General features: G+C 41.2%; 9 protein-coding genes across 10 annotated transcripts; 7 read left to right on the top strand and 2 right to left on the bottom strand.

Moving 5' to 3' along the window:
* Positions 1–823: 823 nt before the first annotated feature.
* Positions 824–1,916, top strand: LOC131286187 (distal membrane-arm assembly complex protein 2). Its single transcript, XM_058315108.1, has 2 exons — positions 824–1,324; positions 1,400–1,916. The coding sequence occupies exons 1-2, from the start codon at positions 909–911 to the stop codon at positions 1,815–1,817; spliced, it is 834 nt and encodes a 277-aa protein (XP_058171091.1). The 5' UTR covers positions 824–908; the 3' UTR covers positions 1,818–1,916.
* Positions 1,917–1,951: 35 nt separating this feature from the next.
* LOC131286186 (vacuolar protein sorting-associated protein 26C) lies at positions 1,952–3,290 on the top strand. Of its 2 annotated transcripts, XM_058315107.1 has the most exons (4): positions 1,952–1,971; positions 2,030–2,184; positions 2,248–3,004; positions 3,088–3,290. In XM_058315107.1, exons 2-4 carry the CDS (start codon positions 2,128–2,130, stop codon positions 3,171–3,173), a joined length of 900 nt encoding a protein of 299 aa, XP_058171090.1. In that variant the 5' UTR covers positions 1,952–1,971; positions 2,030–2,127; the 3' UTR covers positions 3,174–3,290. The 2 variants fall into 2 exon arrangements, with proteins under 2 accessions (XP_058171090.1, XP_058171089.1); XM_058315106.1 differs by lacking the exon at positions 1,952–1,971 and having other exon boundaries at positions 1,997–2,184.
* A 571-nt stretch (positions 3,291–3,861) lies between these two features.
* LOC131285768 (uncharacterized) lies at positions 3,862–5,313 on the top strand. The gene is made up of 3 exons (XM_058314625.1): positions 3,862–4,218; positions 4,286–4,632; positions 5,247–5,313. Exons 1-3 carry the CDS (start codon positions 3,862–3,864, stop codon positions 5,311–5,313), a joined length of 771 nt encoding a protein of 256 aa, XP_058170608.1.
* A 1,333-nt stretch (positions 5,314–6,646) lies between these two features.
* Positions 6,647–7,851, top strand: LOC131289795 (zinc finger protein 888-like). The gene has a single exon (XM_058319107.1). The coding sequence runs from the start codon at positions 6,927–6,929 to the stop codon at positions 7,803–7,805; it is 879 nt and encodes a 292-aa protein (XP_058175090.1). The 5' UTR covers positions 6,647–6,926; the 3' UTR covers positions 7,806–7,851.
* A 1,505-nt stretch (positions 7,852–9,356) lies between these two features.
* Positions 9,357–11,039, top strand: LOC131285769 (zinc finger protein 808-like). The gene has a single exon (XM_058314626.1). The coding sequence runs from the start codon at positions 9,432–9,434 to the stop codon at positions 11,037–11,039; it is 1,608 nt and encodes a 535-aa protein (XP_058170609.1). The 5' UTR covers positions 9,357–9,431.
* Positions 11,040–13,059: 2,020 nt separating this feature from the next.
* Positions 13,060–14,028, top strand: LOC131289796 (zinc finger protein 287-like). The gene has a single exon (XM_058319108.1). The coding sequence runs from the start codon at positions 13,103–13,105 to the stop codon at positions 13,979–13,981; it is 879 nt and encodes a 292-aa protein (XP_058175091.1). The 5' UTR covers positions 13,060–13,102; the 3' UTR covers positions 13,982–14,028.
* A 219-nt stretch (positions 14,029–14,247) lies between these two features.
* Positions 14,248–16,941, bottom strand: LOC131286762 (uncharacterized). The gene is made up of 2 exons (XM_058315759.1): positions 15,392–16,941; positions 14,248–15,310 (listed from the first exon to the last, which is right to left on the bottom strand). The coding sequence occupies exons 1-2, from the start codon at positions 16,928–16,930 to the stop codon at positions 14,264–14,266; spliced, it is 2,586 nt and encodes an 861-aa protein (XP_058171742.1). The 5' UTR covers positions 16,931–16,941; the 3' UTR covers positions 14,248–14,263.
* Positions 16,942–17,299: 358 nt separating this feature from the next.
* Positions 17,300–17,808, bottom strand: LOC131288313 (coiled-coil-helix-coiled-coil-helix domain-containing protein 7). The gene is made up of 3 exons (XM_058317434.1): positions 17,721–17,808; positions 17,545–17,643; positions 17,300–17,473 (listed from the first exon to the last, which is right to left on the bottom strand). Exons 1-3 carry the CDS (start codon positions 17,763–17,765, stop codon positions 17,366–17,368), a joined length of 252 nt encoding a protein of 83 aa, XP_058173417.1. The 5' UTR covers positions 17,766–17,808; the 3' UTR covers positions 17,300–17,365.
* Positions 17,809–18,428: 620 nt separating this feature from the next.
* Positions 18,429–19,984, top strand: LOC131287416 (phosphotriesterase-related protein). Its single transcript, XM_058316465.1, has 3 exons — positions 18,429–18,686; positions 18,767–19,668; positions 19,733–19,984. The coding sequence occupies exons 1-3, from the start codon at positions 18,671–18,673 to the stop codon at positions 19,868–19,870; spliced, it is 1,056 nt and encodes a 351-aa protein (XP_058172448.1). The 5' UTR covers positions 18,429–18,670; the 3' UTR covers positions 19,871–19,984.
* Positions 19,985–25,810: the final 5,826 nt, after the last annotated feature.

The raw sequence follows: 25,810 nt of genomic DNA on the forward strand, positions 1-25,810 counted from the left end.
AATTGTGCTGTCAAACATAAAAAATCGTCAAAACTACAGTAACTCACAATGAACATCGCACACAGTGACAAACGAGAAATATTTACTCCAATTATTGCTTGAGCAATGCTCGTTCTCCAAACAAGATAAAAGGGTAAAAGAGTAAATGAGGCCCCGGCCGCCATGTTTTCGATCGTGGCTACACCTCTTGTGGACGTTTAAACTGAATGTATGCAATTGGTGATACATTAATTCGTTAAATTCAACCTACGAATATTTGAACCGTAGTGTGTACCGTTAATTTCGGCTACGCAATCAACCTAGGGGGTGCGGTATGAGGGGGGCCCATGGGCCCCCCTTATTTCTCAAAACTATAACAAACTCTCTTTTTCGGTAGACCTAGCGCAGTCCGCTCGCTGCGCTCGCTGCGGGCGCGCCGCCGTTTCCAAATCATTTCTTCGGCTAAACTCATTGTTTCATGCTGTCCATCATGTGTGGTATAGTTTACTTACTAGTAACTTAACATGTAAAAGTATGTTAACCCGCATTCAACCTCCACTGCGTGATTAGTTTAAACCGTTATGTTTTTTTAAGCGAACCGTTAGCGTTCAAAAATCGAAACGAATGCATGCTTCGCGCTTTGCATAGCTTCAGGCGCTTAATGTGAACCAGCAGGAAGAGGAGAATCTAGCCCGGGGCCTCATTTACTCTTTTACCGATAAAAGGATTATACAATGGCTATTTAAATCCATCAATTCAAGCAAACGTTCTTTAGGTGTAAGTTATTTAACACTGTGTATAATTATTTTTGTGAACTACTGTTTGTTATGCCAATCAAAACATAAACACTGCAGGCCGCTAAAGCGTGTGTTATTCAATAGAGCCGAAAAGTTCGCAAAGGTAGTTTCAGTTAGTTTAGAAAATAAAACATGTTCAAGCTAGTCAGATATGCACGACCGACGCTACGGTGTCGGGCCCAGTGTATGCATGGCGGACCGAGCAAGGATAACATTGAAATCGGCCCGAAAGCCAACCTAGATCCAGAGCTAGAAAAGCAGATCGAAAGTGATAAACAGAGGCTGCAGTGGCGCACCCCGTACTCCGAGCGGCCGGATAGTTTTTACAGCGCATTCAAACTGTTTGCCTCCGAAAACCGTAACTCGGAATTGGTGGAAAAGATGCAGCAACCAATCAACTTGGCGCCGGCCGCCATCCTGGAGTGGTGGCAGAAACGACGTGCGAATATTGAAGCGCACATGCAAAAGTTTATTCCCGAACGGCACGCCACATTAGGCGATGACATTGCAACAGCCCATTTTATTGTCCACCGCGGTGGATCCGTAAGGTAAGATAAGTTGCCCACACCCTTGACCCAGTATAACAAAAATGTAATGATTCGTTTTTTGGGCTCTTCTTGCAGATTTCGTGGCGATACGCAATGGATTAAAATGGACGATGACGATCAGTACGACTTGCCAAGACACCATGTGCCCGGTATGGTACTGGAAGAGGTGCGTTGCGATGGAATGCAACTATTTTACGAAGGCATGGAAAACATACAAAAACTGCTACGTCTGAAGCATCTGTCGTTCGAAAATGTGTCACTTTTCGACGATTGGTATCTCGATCGCATCTCTGGCAATACTCTACCGTCGCTGGAAAAGCTAAACCTTCGTGGTACGGCCATCACCCATCGGGGGCTCAATTGCCTGTATCGCTTGCCCAGCTTGAAGCTGCTTCTGGTGGACGATCCCGAAAAGGATATTCATTGGAAGCTTACTGTGGCCATGCTCGAAGAATGGAACCCTAGTCTACGTGTTGCTTCGAGTGATCAATAAAATCTCGGTCAGTTCGGAATAGGATGATCATTAGCGTAACTGCTTGAGTAGCTCGTTTGAGTGATGTATTTTGACGCTGGTATAACCTTACCTGCGTCTGTAGCGACTTCGTTCTATGAGCAAACACTTTTTCACCGGGTTGCTTAAACTGTCAGTACGTGTTTGTTGTTGATAAGCTACATTTTGGAACTCTTATCAGTGCAGTTGCATAGTTTTTAGGAACATCCTACCGGATTACAAGAAGTTTATTCGAGGCGTTTCTTAGTAGAATCAACAAGCGATAGACACGAGTTCAGTTTTGCTCCAGAAGATGTCTATCAACGTGGACATTAAACTACGTCGTGCTAATAAAGTGTACTACGAAGGGGTAGGTAGAGAGCACACAACATTTTCCCCAAAAGTTGCATGGAAACGTTTTGTTTTTACACAGGAAACGGTGTCTGGCATTGTGCAAATAGTTTGTGGTTCAGAGAGTAAGCATGACGGCATAACACTTGCTCTGGAGGGTTCGGTAAACCTCCAAATCAGCAACAAGAACGTTGGTATCTTCGAGGCGCTATACAACAGTGTGAAACCGATCACATTGCTTAATCAGCACACGGACCTTGCCCCTTCCGGAAAGCTTCTGATCGGTACAAACGAATTTCCGTTTGAATTTCCGCTCATTTGCCCTAAAGAACCGAAAACACTTTACGAAACCTATCACGGTGTTTTTGTTAACATAACGTACATGCTGCGTTGTGACATCAAGCGTAGCTTTTTAGCGAAGAGTATCCAAAAAACACAGCAGTTCATCATCCAGTACCGACCGGTCGTGGAGAGACCGTCGAAGGAGATACAGTTTTCCATCAGTCCTGATACACTACAGAAAACTGCCAAAGAACGCATCTCCATTCCGCGGTTCCTACTTTCCGGGACGCTCGATTCTACTGATTGTTGCGTTACAAAACCATTCACCGGAAGTGTAACGGTGCACCATACCGAGGTGGCAATCAAATCAATCGAGATACAGCTGGTCCGCGTGGAAACGTGTGGCTGTGCGGAAGGCTATTCACGGGATGCGACTGAAATTCAAAACATTCAAATAGCGGATGGCAACGTATGCCCGAAGGTGCCTATACCGATCTATATGACGCTGCCCAGACTGTTCACTTGTCCGACGCTTATAACGAAGAATTTTAAAGTTGGTATGCAGTCAGATCCAATATAATAGTTGGTGGTGTTCAATGATGTAATCTAAACGTTAATATTGTATTCTTCTTTCTTTTAGAGTTTGAGGTGAATCTCGTAATCATCTTCGGAGACGATTATCTAGTGACGGAAAATTTTCAAATTCTCCTGAACAGGACGGCATAAGTTATCGTCCAGAAAAATGTTCTGATAATTTTGATTTGTTTAAACCTAAGGTTATAGAACTCGCACCTCGTGCGTATATAACAAATAAAAAAATCTTGATCCTTTCAAGCTTCGTAACAGGGGTGTGGTAATTTAATTTACTCATACGGTTCATGCATGTATTTAGCTATTTGTAGCGTAATACACAAAAGCATTTTCAGAATTTTAATTTTATATACGACGTGATTGGAGTAAATACAATTTTAATCCACCGACGATACAAGCGAAAACGTGATTATGTTTTAAAGAGATCACACGGTGTTTCCTCTTACTGCATGGTCAAAAAATTTAGAAATTAAGGCCTACCAGTGCAATGAAACTTAATTTGCCTGATTTAGTTTAGTCTTGCTAAAAGTGTAGCACATCTGAACAAAATGCAAAAATGCTCAAAATGCTGGAGAGCTTTCTTTTCACAGGGTTAACACGCCGCCAGCTGACGGATTAAATTGTAAACAAAACATTAGTTTGATCGTGCAGGCAGAGCGTACTGTTGTTCCGAAAAATTGAGAATAATTCATCTCCCAGCTAAAACTTATACTGAAAAGATTAAACGGACATTTACAGCGTTGGGACAGGTATTTACCTATGTTCATTTTCATGATAGTAGAATAAAACAATACATTTCTCGATCTCCCATGACCAGTAAAAGATGGCCGAAGAATCGGAAAGCAAACACATAGTAAATACTAGAACAGAAGCAGAAACTACTGAAGACTATCCTTTATCACATAATGGGTTCGAAGACGATATAAAAATTGAAATAGTGAAGTTTGACCCGTGCGATGAACATCCTGTGGACGATATGTCGTTGATGTTCGATCCGGCAGTACGCCAGCAAGATCATGTTTCTAAAGTTGTCGTGCCCAGTATTAGCACGGATGAGATAGAAATTGGGGAAGTAAAATTACAGCCTTTTGGTGAATATGATGATCCCAATCATATTTCTGATAATTGGAGGGATACCGGAATTGAGGAAACTGTTGTATCAAGTAACAACAAGCCCCAGGTAAGTGCATCAATTTTGAACAAAAACGTAATTAGTTGTTGCAAATGGTTTTCATCATATTTTTAAGGACCAGTGTGATAGCTCATATGATGTTATGCAGAAAGCTTTACTCCACGCGGAGATATCGTCACCAAGTTCATTTGTAGAACCTAGTTTAGCCCACGAACAGGTAAAAATGGATTCAAATGATTTGATACTGCACTTGTCGTCAAACCAGTCATCGCCGGACCCGTCGAGCCTAGCTGCACAAATGACAATTCAAAAAGACTCGGCAATTATTCTTCTGGATAATCAATGTCTCCAGGACCCATTGTGTGTGCCTGAACAAACGACAATTCAAAAAGATTCGTCGATTGTTCCACTGGCGATGCCGAAACAGGTTGAAGAAACGTCCGCAATGCATGCACCGATTGGGCATGCTTACGCTTGCAATAAATGCGACAAATCATTCAACAGTTTAGAACTCTTATCAAAACATATTAGGACTCATGTTCAATTATGGCGGTGTGAGGTATGTAACAAATCACTTAGAACCGAGTACTATTTGGCCAAGCACAAATCAAAGTGGCATGGATGCGGCTCAACAATACTGGATGAAGTAGCAGAAGGCCGAGCACGAAGCCTGCAGCTTATCATGCCCAGAACTAACATAAACAGACAAACAAACGATGAGTGCGTGGTAAGTGAAAAAGTGATTTTATGTACAGTCTGCTGCAAGTAAAATCGGACACTCAAAAAATGAGAAGGTCTGCTGTCTTTCCGCAAGCCTACAGCATTCCCGGATCCGAATATTGACCTTCAACGTATACAATTCTTTTCGTTAACTCTTTCACTACGTAAGAAAAATGAAAACAAAATCAAAATCGATTGTTTTACTGAGATTCGGCGCAAAATGTGCGCGAAGACCCGAAAATCGGACACGCAAGTAAAATCGGACAGCTAGGTTTCTTTGCCGTTTGGCGCACTGCAAGTGACTTTAGGTCGTTCTAGTACCACAAATATGAGTTGGCCACTATTGTTCTTTGTAGTTGCAAGGTAGACAACAAAGTGAAGAAACAAAAATACTCAAATTTTTCACAGAAGCAACAAACTTAAACTTGTTAGTATCAGATGGGATTATGGCCCAGATTATGGTCAATAAGATGATCAAAACATGAAGGGAAACTACTTACGAGGAAACCAGAATAGGATTGAATAATCTTGTGAAATGAAAGTTTGTTAATTTCATTACTGAACCCTGAGTTTAACGAGATCAATGAAGCATAACCCAGTAACCCACTTGGAAACGTGGGAAGAAGAGTTCTTAAAGTAAGAAAACAATGGTTAAATGAAGAAAATTCATCATATATATTAACACAGTCAAAGGTATTAACCATTAGCTTTCATATCAGTTAAAAAAATCTTGAAGTTTGGACATGATTGATCAATCATATGGTATCGTAACTCCGTCGAAGTTCCTGGGAAGCTGCATGTCATACACGGCATCATGAACAAGGTGTATTACATCAATATTTACAAAATTAAGTCAAAACCTAGCACCTAATAACTAACATTTGAAGTAATATTTTGTATTCTATCAAGATTATAATCCAAAACACACATTGCTGGATACTAGATTATGGGTATTATTCAACTGCCCAAACTGCTCACTACCGTCATCCAATAACAATACACTTGTGGGTAACAAAGCACTTGTAGGAACTTATGGTGGTGGTTGTACGACTACAAACCAATTTAAAACTTCTTGTGATAATTGAAAGACGTAAACTAAAGAGTTTATGTAAAGAAAATTACAAAATATAAGTTGGAAGCACGCCAAAACGGCTACAAGTTTTTTTTAGCTACAAGTGAAAACTTGAGAAAATGCTGAATTTCAAACACCTGTTTTGATTATTTGCATTGCATAAAGTGAATTGTGTTAGAAACTTATGATAAAAAATAATTTTTAGCTAAATTTTAACTAAAACATTACAAATAATCCACAGTGAAATAGTTACAATCTTTGTTTGCATTCTCGTCAGCTTATCGTTATTTTTTATGGGTTTTTTGTATGATAATTTGGGTACCTATAAATCAAGTACAAAGAACAATAGTGGCCAACTAATAAAAGTGCAGGTACAACGACATGCGACCACTTGAAGTGCACCAAACGGCAAAGAAACCTAGCTGTCCGATTTTACTTGCGTGTCCGCTTTTCGGGTCTTCGCGCATATTTTGAGCCGTATCTCAGTAAAACAATAGATTTTGATTTCGTTTTCAATTTACTTACATAGTGAAAGAGTTAATGAATAGAACTGTATACGTTGAAGGTCAATATTCGGTTCCGGGAATGCTGTAGGCTTGTGGAAAGACAGCAGACCGTCTCATTTTTCAAGCGTCCGATTTTACTTGCAGCAGACTGTAACAACACAAACATAAAAGTTTTTCTCTTTCGATGTGAAAACTGTAACGAATCTTTCGAAACAAAATTAAGTCTTGAAAAGCACATTGAGTCGCAAAACCAATCCAAACAAGAAGAAATATTTCAACGGAATTCGGAGGTGAATACAAAAAGTATACCGACTGGTGAGAAGAGCTATGCTTCGGAACAGCCCTGCGATTGCAAGCAAAGTTGTCCAATAAGTCTTTTAAAGCAGCCTGTTGAAACACATGCGCCAGATGGTCCACCCTTTCGGTGTGAAAAATGTGCCGCATACAATAATAAAAATATGAATATATTTTTCAAAACAAAACTTAGTCTTGAAGAGCACAATACGTTGCATCATGCAATTGACGAACATGCGCTAGATGGCCCACCCTTTCGGTGTAAAATATGCAACAAATCATATAAACAAATACGCACACTTTACACCCACAATGCATTGCATCACCCATTAAACGGTTCTGAAAAATCGTACACTTGCAATGATTGCGATGAATCCTTTCATAACATTATACAATTAAAGTTTCACAGAAAGTCCCACATTCGGATACCGTGCCCACAGTGTAAAAAAATGTTTAATAAGCAATCGCTTAAATCCCATTTACGAGTACATGTACCGAACACCCAACGTTTTCGTTGTAAGTTGTGTTGCAAAGAGTATAAACAATATAGTGGACTGAAATGGCACATTACTTTGAAGCACGAAGAAAACAATGACGAGTCACAGAAAACATCCTATGTTTGTGAGCAGTGTAATAAATCGTTCGAATACAAGATTTTGTGGCAACAGCACCGGCGAAGTCATATTCAACGGCTGTGTTATATATGTGGGAAAATGATGGGAATCACCGTGATTCAAATGCATATAGACAATCATCTAGTGGAACCGTTAGGTGGTTACAAATGTGAGCTGTGTGACAAACGGTATACTCATAAATGTACTTTCCTGCAGCACATTGCTTCGATGCATCGACCAGCTAATAAGAAGCCTAAAACACAATGTTTCCGTTGCAAACAGTGTAAAAAACCGTTTAAGAAAAGGAAGGAATTGATAGCTAACCGGAGAATTCATAATTCCAAAAAATGTCCTATATGTGAAAAGAATGTGTCAAAGCCTCAGTTTAAACATCATATGAAAAAACATGAACGACTTGTAGACTTGTAAATTTGTAAATATCCTGATATGATCTTCCTTTATGTATGACAAGCAAATAAATCATTGATATTCAACCAAGAGTTGCATCAATCATTCAACACTGGGTTTATTCTAATGTATTCCAAAAAACTATTTCATTCCATAGCGGAAAAGCCGAATGCAAGATCGTTTTTAAATGATTAAAAGTTTATTCCGATTATTATTGAAGCAGTAGAGCTGTGGCTCCCATAGCTGTATACTATGGGAGATGCTGGAGCATTTGTTTTAACGAACTTTGTTTAATTATTATCACTGGGATGTATTGGTACAAAGTGTCTCGTCCTTCAAAATTTGGCAAATACAATTTCAAAACGAAACAAAGAAATAATTTACCATAAGGCCAATCCTAAATGTCGTAAAGAATTGGGGAAAATTATACGATAATTGAGGCATATTTTGTCCAATAGCTATAATGAAGAAATCTAAAGAGGTGAAACGCGTTAATAGATGTTCAAGTACAGTTCTAATTCACCATGCAGGAAAGCAAAAACGTGATTATGTTTCAAATACATTCCGCGTTACTTAATCAAAATAAATGGTTCCATAAATTTAGGGTATGATAGAAGGATGTAATTTATCGAGACTGATTTAGTACGATTGACTTTGACCGATTTAGTTAAACTGATAGAGCAGCACGTGTTGCCCTCGCCAGTTGCGCTCTGTTCAAAAAAGCATCATAACAGTTTTATTTTCACTGGGTTCTCAGTATGTTCCACAATTTGACAGTTGCGGAACGAAATGTATTGTAAACAAAAATACTTGAAAAGGCCTCCACGATAGAAGGCAGTGGGAATTGTGTTCCGAAAAATTGGGAATAATTCATCTCCCAGCTAAAACTCATACTGAAAAGATTAAACGGACATTAACAGCGAGGTTCCGTGTATTGTTTATGTGCACTTCTATATCTTTTCGGTAGGAACAGGTAATTATCTGTGTTTATTTTCATGATAGTAGAATAAAACAATACATTTCTCGATCTCCCATGAACAGCAAAACATGGCCGAAGAATCGGAATTCAAACACATAGTAAATACTAGAAGAGAAGCAGATACTTCTGAAGACTGTCTATTATCACATAATGGGTTCGTAGACGATATAAACATCGAAATAGTGAAGTTTGAGCCGTGTGATGAACATCCTTTGGAAGACATCCGCCAGCAAGATCACGCTGCTTCTAAAGTTATTGTGCCCAGTATTAGCACGGATGAGATAGAAATTGGGGAAGTCAAAATAGAGCCTTTCGATGTATACAGTGATCCCAATCATATTTCTGATAATTGGAGGGATACCGGAATCGAGGAAAGTGTTGTATCAAGTAATAACAAGCCCCAGGTAAGCGAAAAAACACGAACATAATATAGTTAACCCATGAGTTGTTGCAAATCATAAAATGGTTTTCTTCATATTTTTAAGAACCAGTGTGATAGCTCATACGACGTAGTACCAAAAGCATTACTCCACGCGGAAAGATCGTCACCAAGTTCATTTGTAGAACCTAGTTTAGCCCACGGACAGGTAAAAATTGATTCGAATGATTTGGTACTGCACTTGTCGTCAAAATATTCATCGCCGGACCCGTCGAGCCTAGCTGCACAAATGACAATTCAAAAAGGTTCGGCAATTATTGCTTTGGATAGGCAATCTCTCCAGGACCCATTGTGTGTGCCTGAACAAACGACAATTCGAAAAGATTCGGCGATTGTGCCACTGACGATGCCGAAACAAGTTGAAGAAGCGACCGCAATGCATGCACCGATTGGGCATGCTTACGCTTGCAATAAATGTGACAAATCATTTAATAGCTTAGAACTCTTATCAAAACATATTAGGACTCATGTTCAACTATGGCGGTGTGACATATGTAACAAATCGCTTAGAAGCGAGTACTATTTGGCCAAGCACAAATCAAAGTTACATGGATGCGGCTCAACAATACTGGATGAAGTAGCAGAAGGCCGAGCACGAAGCGTGCAGCTTACCATGTCCAGAGCTAACATAAACGGACATACAAACGATGAGTGCGTGGCAAGTGGAAAAGTGATTTTATGTAAAAATACAAATATAAAGGTTTTTCTCTTTCGATGTGAAAACTGTAACGAATCTTTCGAAACAAAATTAAGTCTTGAAAAGCACATTGAATCGCAACACCAATCCAAACAAGAAGAAACATTTCACTGGTATTCGAAGGTGAATTCAAAAAGTATACCCATTGGTGAGAAGAGCCATGCTTCTGAACAACCAAACGATTGCAAGCAAAGTTGTCCAATAAGTCTTTTAAAGCAGCCTGTTGAAATACACGCGCCAGGTGGCCCATTCTTTCGGTGTGAAAAGTGTAACAACATACTTTTCAAAACAAAAATTGGTCTTGAAGAGCACAATACGTTGCATCATACAATTGACGAACATGCGCTAGATGGCCCACCCTTTCGGTGTAAAATATGCAACAAATCATATAAACATAAAATCACACTTAAAACCCACAATGCATTGCATCATCCATTAGACGGTTCTGAAAAATCGTACACTTGCAATGAATGTGATAAAACTTTTCATAACATTATACAATTAAAGTTTCACAGAAATTCTCACATTCGGATACCGTGTCCACAGTGTAAAAAACAGATAAAACTGAGAGTCCTTAAAACACATTTGAACACACATGCACCGGACGACAAACGTTTTCGTTGTGATTCGTGTGGCAAACTGTATTCAAGCAAGGCTGGGCTGAAATGGCACATTACCTTGAAGCACACAGCAGATGACGACGAGTCACAGAAACGAACCTATGTTTGTGAGCAGTGCAAAAAAATGTTCCATCACAAGGCTTTGTTACAACAGCACCGGCGAAGTCATATTCAACAGCTGTGTCACATATGTGGGAAAATGATGGGAATCACCGTGATTCAAATGCATATAGACGATCATCTAGCGAGAGGGTTAGGTGGTTTCAAATGTGAGCTGTGTAACAAACGGTTGAGTCATAAAAGTTCTTTGCAGCACCACATTGCTTTGATCCATCGATTAACTGATAAAAATGAATGTTTTCGTTGCAATCAGTGTGAAAAACCGTTTAAGAACAGGAAGCAATTGAGAGCTCACCGGAGAATCCATCATTTCAAAAAATGTCCTATATGTGAAAAGAATGTGACAAAGCCTCAGTTTAAATATCATATGAAAAAACATGAGCAACTTGTAGACTTGTAAATTTGTAAATATCCTGATATGATCTTTCTTTATGTATGACAAGCAAATAAATCATTGATATTCAACCAAGAGTTGCATCCATCATTCAACACTGGGTTTATTCTAATGTATTCCAAAAAACTATTCCATTCCATAGCGGAAAAGCCGAATGCAAGATCGTTTTTAAATGATTAAAAGTTTACTCCGATTATTATTGAAGCAGTAGAGCTGTGGCTCCCATAGCTGTATACTATGGGAGATGCTGGAGCATTTGTTTTAACGAACTTTGTTTAATTATTATCACTGGGATGTATTGGTACAAAGTGTCTCGTCCTTCAAAATTTGGCAAATACAATTTCAAAACGAAACAAAGAAATAATTTACCATAAGGCCAATCCTAAATGTCGTAAAGAATTGGGGAAAATTATACGATAATTGAGGCATATTTTGTCCAATAGCTATAATGAAGAAATCTAAAGAGGTGAAACGCGTTAATAGATGTTCAAGCACAATTCTAATTCCCCATGCAGGAAAGCAAAAACGTGATTATGTTTCAAATACATCCCGCGTTACTTAATCTAAATAATGGTTCTAGAAATTTAGGGTATGATAGAAGGATGTAATTTATCGAGACTGATTTAGTACGATTGACTTTGACCGATTTAGTTAAACTGGTAGAGTAGTAGTAGTATATATATTTTATAGAGGTTTTGAGCCGGGTGGCTTCTTTCACCTCTCAAAAAACTGATAGAGCAGCACGTGTTGCCCTCGCCAGTTGCGCTCTGTTCAAAATGCATCATAATAGATTTATTTTCACTGGGTTCTCAGTATGTTCCACAATTTGACAGTTGCGGAACGAAATGTATTGTAAACAAAAATATTTGAAAAGGCCTCCACAATCCAGAAGGCAGTGGGAATTGTGTTCCGAAAAATTGGGAATAATTCATCTCCCAGCTAAAACTTGTATTGGAAAGATTAAACGGACATTTGTAGCGAGGTTCCGTGTATTGTTTATGTGCCCTTCTATGCCTTTTCGGTAGGAACAGGTAATTATCTGTGTTCATTTTCATGATAGTGGAATAAAACAATAAATTTCTCGATCTCCCATGACCAGCAAAACATGGCCGAAGAATCGGAATTCAAACACATAGTAAATACTAGAAGAGAAGCAGATACTTCTGAAGACTGTCTATTATCACATAATGGGTTCGTAGACGATATAAACATCGAAATAGTGAAGTTTGAGCCGTGTGATGAAAATCCTTTGGAAGACATCCGCCAGCAAGATCACGCTGCTTCTAAAGTTATTGTGCCCAGTATTAGCACGGATGAGATAGAAATTGGGGAAGTCAAAATAGAGCCTTTCGATGTATACAGCGATCCCAATCATATTTCTGATAATTGGAGGGATACCGGGTTCGAGGAAAGTGTTGTATCAAGTAATAACAAGCCTCAGGTAAGCGCATCATTTTCAAACACGAACATAATATAGTTAACCCATGAGTTGTTGCAAATCATAAAATGCTTTTTTTCATATTTTTATGGATCAGTGTGAAAGCTCATACGACGTAGTACCAAAAGCATTACTCCACGCGGAAAGATTGTCACCAAGTTCATTTGTAGAACCTAGTTTAGCCCACGGACAGGTAAAAATGGATTCAAATGATTTGGTACTGCACTTGTCGTCAAAACACTCATCGCCGGACCCGTCGAGCCTAGCTGCACAAATGACAATTCAAAAAGATTCGACAATTATTCCTTTGGATAGGCAATCTCTCCAGGACCCATTGTGTGTGCCTGAACAAACGAAAATTCAAAAAGATTCGGCGATTGTGCCACTGGCTTCTTTCGAAACAAAATTAAGTCTTGAAAAGCACATTGAGTCGCAACACCAATCCAAACAAGAAGAAACATTTCAGCGGCATTCGAAGGTGAATTCAAAAAGTATACCCATTGGTGAGAATGGCCATGCTTCTGAACAGCCAAACGCTTGCCAGCAAAGTGGTCGAATTAGGCTTTTAACACATGCGCCAGATGGCCCACCCTTTCGGTGTGAAAAATGTGCCGCATACAATAATAAAAATATGAATATATTTTTCAGAACAAAACTTAGTCTTGAAGAGCACAATACGTTGCATCATGCAATTGACGAACATGCGCTAGATGGCCCACCCTTTCGGTGTAAAATATGCAACAAATCATATAAACATATAATCACACTTAAAACCCACAATGCATTGTATCATCCATTAAAAGGTTCTGAAAAATCCTACACTTGCATTGAATGCGATGAATCCTTTGACAACATTGTACAATTAAAAAATCACAGAAAGTATCATATTTGGATATCGTGCCCACAGTGTAAAAAAATGGTAAAATCTGCTACCCTCAAAGCTCATTTGAAACACACACATGCACCGGACGACAAACGCTTTCGTTGTGATTTGTGTTGCAAAGAGTATAAAAATTATGGTGGACTGAAATGGCACATTACTTTGAAGCACGAAGAAAATGAAGACACAGAATCACAGAAAAAATCCTATGTCTGTGAGCAGTGTAATAAAGCGTTCCATCACAAGGCTTTGTGGCAACAGCACCGGCGAAGTCATATTCAACAGCTGTGTCACATATGTGGGAAAATGATGGGAATCACCGTGATACAAATGCATATAGAAAATCATCTAGTGGAACCGTTAGGTGGTTTCAAATGTGAGCTGTGTGATAGACGGTATACTCAAAAATGTACTTTGCAGCAGCATATTGCTACGATGCATCGACCAGCTAATAAGAAAACACAATGTTTCCGTTGCAATAAGTGTGAAAAATCTTATACAAGCCGGAAACAATTGTTGGATCACCGGAGAAATCATAATTTTAAAAAATGTTCTGTATGTGAAAAGGATGTGACAGTTTATACTTTTAAAAATCATATGAGAAAACATGAAGTACTTGTAAACTTATAATTAGTAACCATTCCGAATACAACCTTTCTTAATTTGTGTAGATAATAAACCGAAAAAAACGAGTGTTGTTGTCAACTAGACTTTGCATTTTGCATTTGAACAAGAAACAGAAATAAGATACAAGGAAACGGATTCTTTAAATGGAACATCCATTGCTGAATTGTGACTCCCTGTTGATAGCAAATAATACACAGAAAAACGATTCATCCTCTGGAGACTATTGGGGAGGGGCCTAGGAATGTGTAAGACTGACAGGTACTGTTGGCTTTGTTCAAATTGTGTTTATTCTATACTCGATACGTCCAGTTCTACATTGAGTAACTGCAGTTGAATCGCAATCCTTTTCCTAACGTACATTTCCACCAGGTCGCGTCCCATTCGGGGATGTTGATCGTGAATGCGGTTCACTAAATTTTCTACTAGCGAGGGCGTCTGTTGTTGTACTACGTCGTTGCTCAGATAGAATTCGAGTACTTTCGCTTGTTCCGTCCATAGGGCGGAAGGCACTACGCCATCAATCATCTTCTTGCTGTCGTGTCGGACCACGTATTGATCGTTCGAACGATCGAGCTCTACGATTCGCTCACCAAGATAGTCGTACTTATGAAGAAGGCTGGCAGCGATAAATTTGGTAAGATAAGAACAAACGTTCTGCCCTGTTATGCCGCGAACATCCAGCTCGTTCTGTTCATCCTTAGGATTCACGCTCTCCCGCAAAGGTGTCATAGGCAGCCTGCTCAACTGGAGTATACGGTTGGAAATGTGTGAGTATTGGGCATCGTTCAAGATGGAGTTGCACAGATGGACGAGCACTTCGTTTCCGGTAAGTAGCCTCGTCCCAGCGGAGGCGTTTCTTAATGAGCAACGAAGGTTCACCATTGTACAACGAACCGGCGAGGATCCAAGCCGTTCCATGGGTATAGAACTAATACGGCCGGGATAATCGCGTCTCAAGTCGGGCAACAATTTGCGCATCGAGTTGATCGACATCAGCACACCCTCACGGAGGAAATTGTTGTCTGCGGTGGTGCAGCGAAAGTTTTCCATTACATCGTACATTGCGTCGAGGATGATGTTCTGTTCATCTTCGTACGATCCGTACGGAAGGCAGGTAATGGAAGACGGTTGGTGTTGCTTTTGATCCTTCCACGAATCATATGCCGTGCTGGTGCAGAGCTCGTACCAATCGGTAAAAATTTCGAAGAGTGTTCCCAGCGTGGCAAGCGTGTCATCATCGCCACAGTTCTGGGCGAGCATTTTTAGTGCACTAGATGTTTCGTGCGATATCAGCTGACGGGAAAGGCAAGTGTCGAAGGGATCGTCAAGATTCTGCGGAAACAATGGATAACTATTTCACTTTAGTGTACGGAAAAGGCGAATAGCTTTTAAAATTGTTACAAATCTATTTACCGCACTGTCGAGATGGCGTTGATCTAGGCTAAGCGTTGTAGCGGTGCGCACTTGTGCCGATTCCATTAAACGGGCCAATGTGAGCAATACATTGTCTTTGGTGATCATTACATTCGTTTGCTGCATCACAAACCCATCGGTAACAAGGATCCGATGGATGGCGTTCAGCGTACTGTCTGGACAGACGTACATATAGACGTAATCGGCCGATACCGGGTGTCTGATGAAATGTTGATCGTAGCAGACGCCCAGCTCAGTCCACATACACGCCGCATAGCGATCACAGGCTGTCGTTATAGCAACCACGTGATAGCCTATTCGATGTAGTTTGGTAAGTATTTCCGCCAACAACTGCTGACTGTAGTTGATATCGAAATTCACATGCACAAGTTGTATCCAGTCGGAGAAAATGCCTTGCACGGTAATGCAATGCAACTGTGCATCCGGCCCTATTATTTGATCTCTCGTGCAATCGTAATGGTATCGTATGGGCGAGGCAGTACACGAAATATTTAGCGTGCAGATCAACTCCTGGCGAGAGAGGGAGGCAGCGTGCAGCTCCAGCAAACAGAATGCTTTCCTGTTGCTACCGGTTTCGAGATAAACACTGTGAATCCACCGCTCGATTTGCGCTGCGTCTGGAAGAGGATAATTTAATCGCTGTACCACATAGCGAAAGGCTTCTACGCTGATGCGTCGCAGCTCGAGGGCTTTGATGAGATCATCATCGGTCCAAAACGTTTGCTGGGATGTTCCTGTTGCATCCGTTGTGATGGCAGTGAGTTGCCCTTCGCTAAAACGGCCCGAAAGGAGCTGCGCCACACGATCACTAACGTGCCTATTTTCGTGATCTTTCATGTCCTGCAGCGCGATGGCGATATTCACCATTTCCGCTTTGGCAAAGTTTATTTTTTCAGTCTTTTGGTCGATCGTACGTTGCAGCTGTTCGATCAGTTTACTCTGCTCGTTGGTGACCTGCTCGAGCTGCGTGATACGTTGCAGTAGGTCAGTTGCGCCCGATGAGGTCAATACGCGGGGCAATTTTGATCCGTTTGCGAAGTTTGCGGAATGGTTCAGGGTAGACGCTTGTCGTTTCGCGCTGGATCGTTCTTTACAAATATGTTTTCTGAACGGATTGATGATCGGCGTCATGTTGGTTGAATCGCCGGAGAGAAGTTTTTCCACTTCCGCTTTCCGTCTGTTACGTACCTCTTCATCGTTTTTCGGCTCCGAGTCTTGTTGGCATCCGAGCTGTTGCTCTTTAGTACGGATCGTCGGGATGGCGTCCTTTTTAAGAACCATACGTTTTACCCCGTCCAGCAGCTCGGAGCGTAGATCCCGCTCGAAGCATTCGGCCTCGAAGTGATCGCTGCAGATGAACTTGCGGTTAAGTGAGGCACAGCTGTCCTTCGTGAAACCACAAAATTCAAGCCACCGATCGCGCCGTTCGACGTTCATCGTCAGTCTGTGGTAGGTTATGCGTTGAAGCGGGTCCACTGGTTGCTTGTCGGTTACGCTGGAACGGTTTGGGCACAGCATGCACGCTCGTACATTTCTCCACCTTTGAAAGGTGGAGGTCATTTTCGACAATATTACGGGATACAATGGGATACTCAGCCGATTCACGGCCCACAGTTCGAAATGCCGTAGACCAACAATTTCCTGCAAAATATAATTCCGCGGATCAGAAATGTCACTTTTGAGGTTTGTTTGTTTGGATTTTACTGGCATAAAACCTATGTGGCGTATATTGCTTATGCCAGCGCGGGAAAAATAATTTCAACTCGTTTTCTCTTTACAATCGTTATGAAATACATTTGTTAATAGCATTCGCAAAACATACCGTCAAATTCGCAAACTCGTTTTTCCCTTTCTGTTGAATAAAAAAAATCCTTGGCTTTGTCGGTTGATTAACTCTACGTGATTGTTTTTATTTATTTGCTACAATGACGTGTAGCGCCGGAGCGACGCGTTTCATGCCGGTTTTGTCTTCATGTATTCTGCCTTAATATTCTCCCGATCGGCCACATCCGGCAGGTGAGGGAAGATTCCTTGGGCCCGCCGATCCGCACGCACCTTGTTCTAGAAGTGTTGAAAGAGAATTAGCGATGTAAATAAGTGCCGCACTACTGTGATGATAACAAAAGCATTACCCAAAACTCTTTGCAATTGTTGTAGTTTGCATAATACAGCTCACACTTGCCGTGGTCGAAATTGTTCTTGCTTAGGCATTTGTACGATAATTCTTGTTCCTGCGAAGCAAAGTGATAGTGGCCGACGTGTTATTCGGAAAGGTTCAGTTCACTAACACGCCATACAAGAAACTTACCTTCAAACAGGGATTATTCTTTTCGGCATCGGCATTTTTCGGCATTCTGATGAGGTACTGTGTTGTGCGAGAAGAATTATGTTTACGGTTTGTGTTGCCGGATCAGCTGACATTGACAGATGAATTTAGGGCGCCGAGGGGTCCTCAAATGCGGTATGTTTTTTTATAAATCATATTGTTTTGCAAAGCTTATTTCTAATTTTGTGTGTAAAATAAACCATTTTGTGCATTTGTCTGACTCAAAACAATTTGTGGAGCATTTCAAATGCATACCAGACGACAAAGGAGCTAACCCGACGTACATATTCATTATCTCCACCTACGATGAGGTTCGTTTGTTTATTTATTCCATTTTCGTCTTTCTTAAAAATAGATAAATCCAGGGAGGCTCTCGTAGAGATTCAGAAGTAAACAACAACCAGAGGCCTTGGATCAGGTTTTCATGGATGAGACGCAAGGTAGTGGGGCCGACGGATTTTGTTGATAAACATTTTTGATTATTTTTTTTTATCGGACACCTACCTGTTGGTAAGTAAGATGTGGAAGGAGTAATGCTACCGGCTGATGCATTATTCTATGCTCTTCGATATAGGCCAATAATATGGGACATAATTGAACCTATCCATAGAACACGAACCGGCAATAAAGGATAGAATAATATCGCTGCAAGCTCGGGAAAGAAAGAAGCCATTTTGCGGTCTTCAAATTTGTTTAAAAATACTCCAGTCAGTTCCAGTCAATTTTGAAGCGTAGATAATGCTCTCGAGATAACGCCAGCGCATCGCCGAGACGATCTTCGTCATTGTAGTCGTGTGCACCACGGTCTGGTTCCAGTGGTGGGGTCAATTATCGTGTCTCGTGAGGCTGTGGAATATAAAACAGCACGCCGCAAGTGCCGTCGAAGCTAGTGGAAAAATACCTTCCGACGAGAACTTATCACGTGCTTCAGGATGAAGGTTCAAACAGGTGCGTATTGGAAGAAAGTGGTAAACACGAATTGTTTGTTTTGTTATTGACTGTTTTTCCTGTTTGCTTGTGCCTTTCAGTGCGTGGCCCGGTCGATCCGGAACAGCTTGGTTACACGCTTACCCATGAGCATTTTTCGCTCAACTTTGACAAAATGTATTCCGCACCGCCGGATGCGGTCGAGGAGTTTGTCAGCCGGCGGATTACGCTGGAAAACGTTGGCTACGTGAAGCAGTACCCTTACGGAAGCCGGTACAATATCAACTTTGAAGACTTCGATACGCACCAGGCGGTCACGAAGGATGTGGTGGCGTACAAGAAATTCGGGGGTGGTGCAATCGTCGAAAATACATCACACGGTCTCGGACGTAATCTGAAGCTGATGTACGATGTGTCGAAGGAAGCGAATGTGCATGTGATCGCCGGTACGGGTCACTACATCCATGCGATGCAGGATGAGGTCACGCTAGCGATGAGCGTCGAGCGCATGACGGATCTGTACACGAAGGAGCTCCTGTTCGGGGTGGAAGTGGCCGGGCTTGATGATCCGGTAAAGTGTGGTTTCATCGGTGAGGTGGGCAGCGGCTGGCCGATCAGTCAGTTCGAGCGGAATGCCATTCAGGCGACGGCCGAAGTGCAGGCCGCCATTGGGTGCGGTGTTTCGTTTCATCCGGGCCGTGAACGGGACGCACCGTTCGAGATCGTTCGGCTGTATCTGGAGGCGGGCGGCAGTGCGGCCAAGTGCGTCATGTCGCATCTCGATCGTACGCTGTTCAGCGACGAGGATCTGCTCGAGTTTGCCAAGCTGGGTACATACTGCCAGTTCGATCTATTCGGCACGGAGTGTTCGTACTATCAGCTTAATCCGGAGTCGTACATGCAGTCGGACGAGCAGCGTATTCAGAAAATTGTTCGTCTCATAAGCGAGGGATTCGAGGAACGCATCCTGATGGCACACGATATCCACACCAAGCATCGACTGGTAAGAGAAGACTCTAGAACAATCGTCATTACTATTGCTTACTTTCCAATTCGTTCTTTTGCAGACTTCATTCGGTGGACATGGGTATAGTCACATCCTGAACAACGTTCTTATGCGCTTCTCGCTGCGAGGCGTCGATATAAAGACCGTCGATACGATGACCATCAGCAATCCGGCAAGATGGTTGGAAATGAAGGTTTAGGTGGTGGCTTTCGCCACCCATTTGTGAAAGTGAAAAGTGAAAGTGCATGAAGAGGCCTTGCCTAAAATCAAGAAAGAAAATCAGCTTATGAAGCTAGTAACCACAGTGTTTGCATGGTAGGATTAAAGTTATTATTTTATTTTATGTTAAAAAAATAAAGCCTCCCTTAGCAGAGTGCATATTCTATTCTGTAATCGTATTTATGATCCATTTAGCATTTAGGAAGCAGCGAGTAGGAAAAGGCTGAATATTGACGCCTCTACGAAAGTGCAACGGAAAGACTCGAAGTTGCATCGATTCCTGTGACCATCCTTCGAGTCCCAAACCGTGAGTACCTATTGTGCGTTTTACTTTTGAGGTGGTGGACACTTTTAAATTGCGATGCTTGTATAATGACACCGTCAGCGGATGAGCGGAAGACCCGTACAAACAAGGCAAACAAGTTCACAGTTTATTTCTTATCTTTATTACCTGCTTCATAAAAGTTTCACAATATAAATTTAAATTTGCTACCACCACCACCACTACAACTATGAGTTTCGCGGGAGGTCATCTCTTGTCACGGTGCGCTGGTTGTTGGACTTTTTCACCATCCAAAGCAGAATCTTCGCAGAGTTGTTTGTTTGCGTGGCGTTGGTCGTCCCAATGGGGCATGGGACGATTGCTTGGGAAAGCGCTCGGTGGACAAAGTATTCTTTTCTTGATACACCAGGCGCTTCGTTTCCGCCAGCAGTCGGGTCAGGTAATACGGGGTGGAAAATCGAATAATAAAATTTCTACAATTTCCACTCCCGTGGAAGGTTTAGATGGTCCCGTGAAAGTATACGCTGGCATGCACGTGGACTGAAGGAAAAACTTGGATTGTTTTCGGGTCGGTAAAGGCGGCCGGACATCTCTACCATAGTGAAGACAATGCAATGTTTGTGTGTGTGTGTTCGCTACTCCTATCCAACCCGAGGGAGTACGTTCCTAGTGGAACTCGCTTTTCCGATGCCAGTTTTCCAAAGATCATTTGCATCAATTATGATGACCGTACCATCCGGTCCGGGATGCGATTCCTTAGCGGGCGGTGAAAAGTGTTGCATTAGAATGGAAAAGTTCTTTCCACTCGGTTGTTTGTTAGCTTTGGGTTTTGTTTGGTTCTTCATCGGGGATGGGGCAAGAAAATAACAAGATTTGCTCTTATCGAGGTCACCGATACGAATAATAGTAGAAAAAAAGTATGAATGAGTTAAAAGTTTGCGCAGACAGTTCACAATCAATGAGCGAAACTTGTTGAAAGTCGTGAGTGGGTTCCATAGCAAACTTCATAAACGTGTTTTTCGACAACACAATTGATTTCATATTGGATTGTTGAATTATTTAAAGTTCGCAGACTTTTATCGTAAAGTTTTACGGCGAAATGTGGTTCACTTGAGTGCATCGCTTTTTCAACTAAAATGTCTACCTAATGGCTTTTCTTTGCTTGAACTCGCTGCTATGAATGTAAATGTTCAATCTTATCCAGCTTTCATCAGACGCTGATTGCAATTTTTGAAACATTCGACTGAACCGTCTCGATAGCTTCACGGTTGTAAAAATCGTCGGGGATAGCTGTGCAATATTAATTCTCATGAAATCTGCAAACGAATGGGACGGACAAAAGTGTGCGTCGGAGTGACGCACTATCTGTTGAGGCTCTTCAAAAAAGGTTAAGGTTTGGAAGACTTATGTTTGTTGGTTTTTAACATTGTTAGAGCAGTTAAGTGGTTATATAAATGGCCAGTTGAATCTTAATATTTATTCTTTTCCAACGCGAACTAACCGGCCTTTTTTGGCAAAAAAAAAAATCTGATCATTTAAAACATACTAGTGGCTCTGTTTAAAAAAATTGAATATACTTACATGCTAAGACTCGGAATCGAACAAAATATAACTGGCAAAAAAGTTATCTTCAAATAAAATAAGTAAGACTCTGAACAAAACGATAAAATTATTAGATCGGCCCATGAGCGGCGGGGTCCACCACCTCGATGGCGAGGGTTCTAATCCCAACCGAGACCGGACCGTCGTTACGCCAAGAAAAATAATCATTAGTTTGGTGGATAAAAGGTATTAAATCTCAGCCCTATAACCTAGGTGATAGTGAGTGATGAAGTGTGTAGTTTTCTGTGCATACTTAGGATTCCCTCGCTCCCTTCCTTCTTCATATCCACGACCCTTGATAAGCTAATTACTGGTTGAGGCTAGGCATTGCTGCCGATTTCCGATCAAGCACCGTTTACCTCTGGTAACGGTTCCGGGCGAACAACGTTCGAGAAACTGCTGGAAAAACGGGCCTCCTAGGAACCTGGAAACTACTTTGGGGGGTGCCCATGGCGCAGCGGTAGCGCGAGGAAACACCACACCGCAGGTGTGGGATCGAATCTCGAGTCTGGCACCCTCCGGTATTACGAACGGCTGACCACCGATCTATAATATACCGTCTTTCGGTCACACAAACTCTCTTCGGAGAGAGGCCTTGTCCCACTAGGGGATGTCGTGCCACTTAAAAAAAAAAAAGGAACCTGGAAAACGTATAGGCCGATTTTCTAACAGGCACTTCGGCTCGGTTGACGAGGTCTACCTACCTTTAATAACTAAAATAGACTTCCGATTACCTGCAATCACTTTACGGATCATGAGCGATTTAACCATTTAACCATAACCAAAACATTAAACCATCTTTTATCTATCGTAGACTCATATGAATAAGTTGGAGTTTATTGATTTATAATCCTTTATATACGGTTGCCATAACTTTTTTGTTACTGGTTTGCTCTATAATATTGGTTACTTATTTGATGTTTTTGAATTGTTTAAACTTATTATTTAGATCTAACGATGCTACTCTTGGATCTATATTCCTTGCTATCCTGATAACACCGCAACTCATTAAGCAAAACCATTTCACCATGTATACCATACGTGATCACACACTGCTTTCTTCCACTGTTGAAGCAGCAGAATTCGTCAGAATGGCTTGTTGTATATATTTGCTCTTCAATGCTATGTAGACCTGTAGAAAAAAAAATATAAAAACCATTGTAAATGCAATTGTTATTAGCTGTTTGTTTTTGTTTGTTGTTTAACAAATGTTTAACTTACATCACGCATCTCCACGGGCAGCATTGCGTTAAAGACCGAGGCCAATTCCCTAAAATCAGGTCTACGCTGCGGAACGACGTACCAACACGACAACATTAGGTCGTACAGTTCCTTGTTGCTGTGAACGGGATTTTCTAAACGATATGCGTTTTGCAGCATAGTCAACAGCTGCCTGCCATCTGTTACACCTGGATAAGGCATTGCACCAAGCGAAAACAACTCCCACAAGAACACTCCAAACGCCCAGACGTCGGTCTTCACGCTGAAGGTGTGATTTGTGAAGCACTCCAAAGCGAGCCATTTGTATGGGAGGGGGCTATCGCTTGATTTAATGTATATACCTCGTTCTAGTTTTCGCGATAAACCAAAGTCGCTTATCTTGACCACCTGCAGAGAGTAGAGGAGCACATTCCGGGCAGCAAGATCACCGTGCAGAATGTTTTTTGATGAAAGATAGTCCATACCGTTCGCCACCTGTGAGGCCCAGCTGATGAGATCTGTAGTCCTCAACTGCCACTCGCCATTATCAGTATTGTTCTCTCGATTTGCATGTGTCATTTGTGGTTGAGCGTTGCTAACTTCATAGTTCTGCAGTGTGTCCCAACAACTAATGAACTGTTGCGCGTTGTCACGTAAGAAAATATCTACGCTCCCGAACTGGCAGTATTCAAAAATTAACATGATCTGGCCTAAAGCGAATATCGAATATGATTATCAAACGATTACGCATTCAAATGCAAGATAGCACTAACCTCTCGCTGTGTTTTTGGTTACGGCTCCCAAGAAGTAGACAATGTTCATATGTAGTCCAGTGTGGATCATCATACTAAGTTCGGTAGCCAAACTATTTATCGCATCTGCCGAATGGTTCGCTTTCAGCATTTTTACAGCAACGGTCGTTGATGGTTCATGGACAAAGATGTCTCTAGCAACAGCCTTCCTTACGACACCAAACGCACCTTGTCCGATTGTTTCGCCTAGAGTCAGTTTATCCGTTGAAAACTCATATTCCGAAGGAACAAGTTGTACAGCGGTATCGTTCAATGACGCCTTACGCTGGGAATTCATCAGTTTTCGTATGACCAGGAACACGACGGCACAAATAACTGTGATAGTGCAAATGATCACCACAGCCTGTTCGTTTGTTTGTTGTTGAGGTTGGTGCGAGTTCTCAAGAGTCTTTTTTAAGTACCCTCTAGTCTTTCGCATAGCCTTACACGAGACTTGCTTGGTGTTGATGCTCAGTGAATAATTTACGACCCATGCATATCCTTCTTGATATCCCATTACATGGTAGGATCTTTCGTCCTCGTATATGACGAAGTCTCCTCTAAAATCGTACGCGTATACTTGGCATCGTACAGTCATAGTGCTGCCGTTGATACTTGCGATCTCGAGTTTCATCGGTTCATGGAAATTTCGTACCATTAAATATGATGTTAAACTTGAGTCTCCATCGTTACAATCGACGGTGCCTGGTTCTTGTATCGGTCCAGGAATGTGAAATCTGTAACGTACGGCGTACGGAGGGTAGAAAGTTCCGACCTTTAAAGGATAAGATTAAAGCTACCTTGATGTAATACAATTTTAAATAAATTAGCATCAAACAATTGTAAGCTCACCTTGCTAGCATTTATTCGAATGGGTGTTTTTTTTGCACGAAGTAGCTGTTTTCCATCATGATCTACAGTATAGGGAGTGTATATAGCCCATGGATTCGAAGGCGCATATTTGAAGTAACAAAAAAAGTCGACACCGCCATCGTTCCAGAGCGCGGTCTCGTTGTTCATCAAATGACCAAAACCATCTAAAATTTCATCGAACCGAAGTTAATTATTTCATGTGTATTCACCATTCTTGTCAACAAATACTTACGAGTTTTTAAAACAGACAAATTAATTTCAGCACAGGTTCCTTTCGTTACGCAACATTCGTACTTTTGATAGACCATAAGGTCCATAATATTAATAACTAATGTTTTACCCTGTATGTTACAAATTACGCCAAAGCATGTTAATAAGTGCTGCAACAAATAAAATAAGATAGGTCGTCAAACAGAAATATTCCGTTTTAAACAACTATTCGTTTGAATAAACTGTACCTTCGAAGTATTATACTCATCATAAAAGTACCAAGAAACTGAAGAATTCCTACCCACAGATGAAGAAACAATGCATTTGAATGTAACCTCACTATCTTTATAAACTTTGCGTGGGCCGTCTATTTGAACCGTTTGGTTTTGCGCTAGAGTAATATAAAACAAACAGTCATTTATTGAGAAAATTAAAAAAAAATTAATTAAGTTAATTAGTCCTGCTATCACTACCCTAGGAGTTACGCTTCATTACTTACCTTTGATTGTCCATGATTTCCAAATTTCTTCCTTTCTTGATTTGGCCAAACATTTGTATTTCTGGATGATCGTTGCGGAGTCCAGGGTCGCGTTGTATGAATCATTTTTGTGTTTTAAAAAAACGTCATTTTCGAACCAATATATCTTCGGAACAGGATTTCCGTCCGCATCACAGTCCAACATAGTATTTTCACCCGGATTCAAATAAATTATAGTTTCATTGGTATTGCCAGTTTTGAAATGAAGCCTGCGTGGAACGGTCAGTTTTATTGCTAACTCTGCTTCTTTGATCGATCCATTCCACAACTTGGCCCGGCATTTAAACAGTTCTGACGAAACATTGAACATCGAAAAGTTGGCTGCCCAACCATACTTAACATTTGATCCTTCTGTCTCAAATTCGTACGTATCGTGAATAAAAATTATGTTGTTTGTGAAATTGTAATAACTATGCAGAAGGC

This window comes from Anopheles ziemanni, chromosome 3 (assembly GCF_943734765.1).
Source record: "Anopheles ziemanni chromosome 3, idAnoZiCoDA_A2_x.2, whole genome shotgun sequence".
Lineage (NCBI taxonomy): Eukaryota > Metazoa > Arthropoda > Insecta > Diptera > Culicidae > Anopheles > Anopheles ziemanni.